Raw genomic sequence first — 5,586 nt, 5'->3', positions numbered from 1 at the left:
TTCACGTTTTACAGATGAGGCAAATCTAAACCACAAGAGTACAGGATAAATTCATCATGGATTTAGGGTTGTGAAAGCAAAAAGTTGTAAGGAATAAAATTATTTCTATGAAATACATGCATGGGGCAGATGAAATAAGGGAGAAACTTGGTGATTGCAAAAGACATAGAAATACACTAAGGAATCAGAGTAACAGTAAAACCATATAGCTTCAATACTTAAACAGCTCTCCATAATAAAATACCCACTATAAAACAAAGATGGGGAGGTTGGGTGGAAGAAGAGGAAGTGGATAAAAGGGATTTTCATCTTTATGTAGCAGGTTTTTGGAAAAGAGCCACATCAACCTCGATTCTATCCTAACGTTTTGTTTTGATTTTTCATCCTACTCTTCTGGAAATAAGACTTCTGGGATAGCAATCCTTATTCCTACGGGGACAACAGAACGAACATAAATGTAGAACGAAGATAAACTTCTTTTATTTTCCTCCATATGCAAAAGAGGATGCATGAGGTTTGATAAAAGGAAAAAAAAAAGTCATTTGGTTAATGTGACTGATCAGATCCCCTGTCCTGAGGGGGAGATGGTTTCTTGCAGAACTAGGTGAAGGAGGTGGTTCTGCTCAGCACTCAACAGCGGCCACATCTCCACCTGGAGCGACTTGACGGCTTCGGTGTCCTTTTCGTGAGTCGCCATGACCAAAGACTGAAGCAGCAGAAAGAGCTCCTCGGGAAGCTGGCCACTGCCCTCCTGCCCGTGGTTGTCAAAAGCCTCCCAGGAGTACTTCTCCAGGGTCTGGGCGTGCTCGGGCAACAGCTTGGCAGGCGGTGGCTGCAGGAGGAGCAGCAGCAGCACGCGCGACACCTCGCAGCGGACCAGCACGTCCGAGAAGGCGCCTAGTGCAGTGGGAACGGGCGCCACGGAGACGGCGTTAGGAGGGAGCGGCGCCGACGCCGGGCCGGGTCCCGGCTGAGGGCCTGGAGGAGGCGGCGGCGGCGGCGGCGGCGGCGGCGGCTGCACCGGGTGGCTGCCGTGCTCCCGCGCGAGACTCTGCATGCGCGTAAAGACCGCCAAGGCCCCGTTGTAGTCGCGCGCCAGCAACTGGCAGGAGGCGGCCTCGCCGAGCGCCTGCAGCGCGGCCAGAGGGAGCTGAGGCAGCTGGAGCTGGGCGGCTCGCTGGAAGTGTCCGGCGGCGGCGGCGGGCTGGCCCAGGTCGCGCAGGGCGGCGGCGAGCTCGAGACAGAGGGCCGCGGCGGCGGCCGGCTGGCCCAGCTCGAGGTGCAGGCGCACGGCGGCGCCCAAGGCGCTGGCGGCGGCCTGCAGCGGCTCTCCGTAGGCGGCGGGGCAGGCCAGGCGCTGGCGCGCGTCGCGCTCCTGCAGCAGGAAGAGGCGGGCGGCCTCGGTCAGCGCCAGCGCCTCCCCCGGCGCGTGGAAGAGCGCCTGCTGGCAGCGCGCCACCGCCAGCTGGCACCAGGCGGCGTACGGGAGGCACTCCTGGGCGCGGAGTTCGCGGCCCAGCTGCCCGAACTGCTCGCCGGCCTCCGCCACGTTCGGCTTCCGCAGGAAACGCTTCTTCAGCTTGTTCGACACCAGCCGGTAGCGGGCCAGGAAGTCGCCGGCATCGGCCCCCAGGCCCGCACTGCCGCCCAGGCCGGCGCCGGCAGCCGCCATCTTCGCGGCTCGCGCGCTTCCGGCGTAGTCAGCCAATGGCGAAGGACGCTCGGACGCAGGCGGGCGGCGACGCGCCCAGCGCACCGCTGTGACGCGCAAAGGCGCCCGAGGAGCACCAGCGCCGGGGCCGTTACGTGAGAACATGCAAATGAGGGGTGGGGGCGTGGCTTGCCCTTGGAAGCAGTTGCTAGGCTCCGGCTTGTTTACCAGGTTGCTATGGACGCTCGAGGCCTCTCCCGCTTGGCGCGACCCCGCGGGAGACCCGTGAAGCCGCGTCCCTCGTGACCATAATTCCTTCTCTGTGCATTTCCTTATCGTCGCCGCCCTCCATCCCTCAATCTTCAGGGAAAAGCCCCCGCTCCACGGGGGCTCCTGCCAGCCGCTGAGCTCCCCTCTGCAACCCACCCCGTTGCCCCAGACTCTCCCGCTAAGAATCCAACCTTGCACACCTCCATCGTCCTGGTCTTCAGCCCCACCCCAGCTCCCACCACCCTTCTGGGCACTTGGCCGTGCCCGGGAGGCCCCAGGTCTGGACCTCCTCCTAGCCGAGGAGGGAGTCAGCCTTGTGCAGCCCCCACCCCGACCAGCTGCCCCCACCCAGGACCCCCCCGCCCTGTCACCCCGGGAGCCTGGTCCTCTGAAAGCACTGATGGAAGCACCCCGCCCAGCCCCCAGCCCCCCAGCACCCCCCAGCCCCCCAGCCCCCCCAGCCCCCCAGCACCCCCAGCTCCCCAGCCCCGCCCAACCCCCCCCCCCCCCACCTGTGGATGCCCCCCAACCACCTCCAACACAAAGGACCTGCAGCACGCCAAGGATTGAGTCAGACACTTTAATAAAATGTGAGAAAAAGGCAAGAGGGGCCGGGAAGGCCCCGGCAGAGCCCGAGCTTGGCGCTCGCTGGCCGAGGCTCTCTGGCTGGGCCGCTGGCCGAGGCTCTGGCTGGGCCGCTGGCCGAGGCTCTGGCTGGGCCGCTGGCCGAGGCTCTGGCTGGGCCGCTGGCCGAGGCTCTGGCTGGGCCGCTGGCCGAGGCTCTGGCTGGGCCGCTGGCCGAGGCTCTGGCTGGGCCGCTGGCCGAGGCTCTGGCTGGGCCGCTGGCCTCGCAGCTACTCCCGGGCGGGGGCCACTTGGGAGACGGTTGTAGTGTCGAAGAACCCACTCAGCAGAGCGTTGTTGTGGACGGCCATGTCCACCAGCTGGGGGGTGATGCGCCTCATGCCGCTGTTGCGGGCCTCGTTGCCGGCCAGCTCCAGGATCGTGGCCGTCAGGTACTCGAGGATGGCAGCCAGGTAGACGGGCGCCGACGAGCTCAGGCGCTGGGCGTAGTGGCCCTCCCGCAGCAGGCGCTCCACGTGGCTCACGGAGAAGCTCAGCTCGGCTCGGGACGTGCGGGAGCGGTTCCGCCTCCGACGACCGGACGACCCTCCGTGGCTCCTTCTCCCGGACATGTCGGCTGGAGGTTAACGACCGGCCGGCCTAGCGCGAGGCTCCAGCTGCGCGAGCCTGGCCAGGTGCCAGTGCGCAGGCCCGCGCACCGAACCCCAGGGCCCGCTGGCCAGCCCCTCATTGGTCACCGAGCAGCCTCTTGACACCTCGAGCTCTGACGTCATCGCTCGCCAACCGGCCCTGCCTCGGCCGGGGCCTACAACTGGGCGCGGGGCCTGGGCCCCCTAATTACCCGACCCACTCTGCCACTTGGCTTTAGCATTGTACGTAATAAAGTGGACGACTCAGGGGCTTTATCTCTGTTCACCACGGTGCCCGCGCGGCCGTCACAAGGGTCCAGTTGCAAAACATTTCCATCACATCCCCCTCCCCCCAAAAAGCACACACACGCACACAAAACCACCCTTACCATTAAGCAGTCTCCACTCGCGCAGGACCCTGGCCACACGTTCACGGGCTTTCTCTCTCGAAGGATTGGCCTGTTCTGGACATTGCGGAGAGATGACTCCCACAACATGTGGCCTTTGGTACCTGGCTTCTTTCCCTTTAAGATCATGTTTTTGACGTGCCGCCATGCTGTAGGGTGTATCAGCACTTCCTTCTTTGGATGGCTGGGTAATACTCCAATGTATGGGAATACCATGGTGCCTTTAGACAGTCATCGGTTGATGGGCATATAAGTCGTTTCCACCTTTGGCTATTGGGAATAATCTTGCTGGGAACACTGGCATACAAGTATCTGCTTGCCGCCCCCCCCCCCCCCCCCCCCCCGTTTCCAGTTCTTTGGGGTATATACCTAGGAGTGGAATGGACGGGGCATAGGACAATTCTGTGTTGATCTTTCGGAGGACCCGTCAACCTTTCCCACAGGGGTGCACTATTTTCCCTTCCCACCAGCCGTATAGAAAGGTTCCAATTTCTTCCCGACGCTTGTTATTTTCCGTTTCTTTTGAAAAGTATTCTAGCCATCCTAGAGACTATGAACTGGCATCTCTCTGTGGTTTTGGTTTGTATTCGCCTAATGACCGATGGCGTTGAGCATCTTCTCAGGCGCTTAGGGGCCATTTCTATATCTTCTTTGGAGAAATGTCTGTGCAAGTCCTTTGCCCACTTTTTAGTTGGGTTGTCTGTCTTTTCCTTGTTGACTTGTAAGAGTTCTTTATATAGTCAGGATAATAGGCCTTGTGGTTTGCAAGTATTTCTTCCAATTCTGCGGTTGTCTTTTTACTTTCCTTTTTTTTTTAATGAATGTGCCACAATGACGAAAGAGGTATTTTTACTTTCTTGATAGTGTCTTTTTCCAATAGTTTTTATTTACTTATAAAAGACACATAGATCACACAACATGTTGCGTCAGGGCAGTGACCCAGCGAGGTCATGGCTAGAGGCAGGAAGGCGTCCAAGCCCCGCGCGGTGGAGGCGGCCCCGGGCTGGAGATGGTGGGGCGGAGGGGCCCGGGGAGGCCCCGCACCAACGGGGGAGAGAATTCCGTCGCACATCACAAAGTCAAATGCCAGGGGAAGCCAATAGCCGGAATCTACAAGAGGCGAGAAGAGACGAGCAACAGCGGGAACGCACCACGGAGCACCGTGAAGTCCCGGGAACGGAAGATGAAAGACGCCAGGAGAGGTCCCCTGGCACGCCTCCGGCGTCCCGAGACAGGAGGGCCTGAGGACAGGAGAGGTCCCCTGGCACGCCTCCGGCGTCCCGAGACAGGAGGGCCTGAGGACAGGAGAGGTCCCCTGGCACGCCTCCGGCGTCCCGAGACAGGAGGGCCTGAGGACAGGAGAGGTCCCCTGGCACGCCTCCGGCGTCCCGAGACAGGAGGGCCTGAGGACAGGAGAGGTCCCCTGGCACGCCTCCGGCGTCCCGAGACAGGAGGGCCTGAGGAGGGCACTGCCTCCCACGGCCTGCTCGGGGTGCCTCCAAGCTCTCGTTCTCCTCGGGTCTCGATAGGCACACATTTAAGTGTATGCATAACTTTTAAGAAGTTCCACAGTAAGCTAGTCTTCCCCGCTGCTTTTTCGAAAGCTTACTGACCCCGTGGCCATGAACGCGGGCCGGGCGTACACTGACCCTTGCACAAGGCTGCCGCTTCCCTCGGCACCTCAAAGCATCAGCGACAGTCATCAGACTAGACGTGGGTGGGGAAGAGCATTGCTTAGCTGCCCCCGCCGGGGCAGGGTTTTCTGAAACTTGGGTAGAAACGTGAACACTGAATTTATTTTTAAAAATAATAAAAGTAGGGAAACAAACAAACAAAAAAGGATAGGGGGTTCCCACATGCTCCCCGCCCCCCCCCCCCCCATCAACCACCTCCCCCACAGTGCGGCACATCCGCCAACTGATGAGCACATTTTGGAGCACTGCCACACAGCGTGGACGACCGTTTACGTTGCACTTCACACCCTCTTCCAGTCCATTCCATAGTGTCTTTTGAAGCACAAACCTTTATCTATCATTTGTTCTCT

The 5,586-nt window shown here is 60.3% G+C and overlaps 2 protein-coding genes across 2 annotated transcripts; both read right to left on the bottom strand.

The window, feature by feature from the left end:
* Window positions 1-458: 458 nt before the first annotated feature.
* On the bottom strand, window positions 459-1,946 carry LOC131277103 (40-kDa huntingtin-associated protein). The gene has a single exon (XM_058290989.2). It carries the CDS (start codon window positions 1,814-1,816, stop codon window positions 560-562), a length of 1,257 nt encoding a protein of 418 aa, XP_058146972.1. The 5' UTR covers window positions 1,817-1,946; the 3' UTR covers window positions 459-559.
* A 770-nt stretch (window positions 1,947-2,716) lies between these two features.
* On the bottom strand, window positions 2,717-3,204 carry LOC101417705 (histone H2A-Bbd type 2/3-like). The gene has a single exon (XM_004459297.4). The coding sequence runs from the start codon at window positions 3,115-3,117 to the stop codon at window positions 2,776-2,778; it is 342 nt and encodes a 113-aa protein (XP_004459354.1). The 5' UTR covers window positions 3,118-3,204; the 3' UTR covers window positions 2,717-2,775.
* Between the last annotated feature and the right edge of the window lie 2,382 nt (window positions 3,205-5,586).

Source organism: Dasypus novemcinctus, chromosome X, assembly GCF_030445035.2.
Source record: "Dasypus novemcinctus isolate mDasNov1 chromosome X, mDasNov1.1.hap2, whole genome shotgun sequence".
Taxonomy (NCBI): Eukaryota; Metazoa; Chordata; class Mammalia; order Cingulata; family Dasypodidae; genus Dasypus; species Dasypus novemcinctus.
This window is presented reverse-complemented; position numbering and strand designations above follow the sequence as displayed.

Coding starts and splice junctions, on each gene's coding strand:
- LOC131277103 (XM_058290989.2), bottom strand. CDS start 1,816: ATGTTCTCACGTAACGGCCCCGGCGCTGGTGCTCCTCGGGCGCCTTTG.
- LOC101417705 (XM_004459297.4), bottom strand. CDS start 3,117: ATGTCCGGGAGAAGGAGCCACGGAGGGTCGTCCGGTCGTCGGAGGCGG.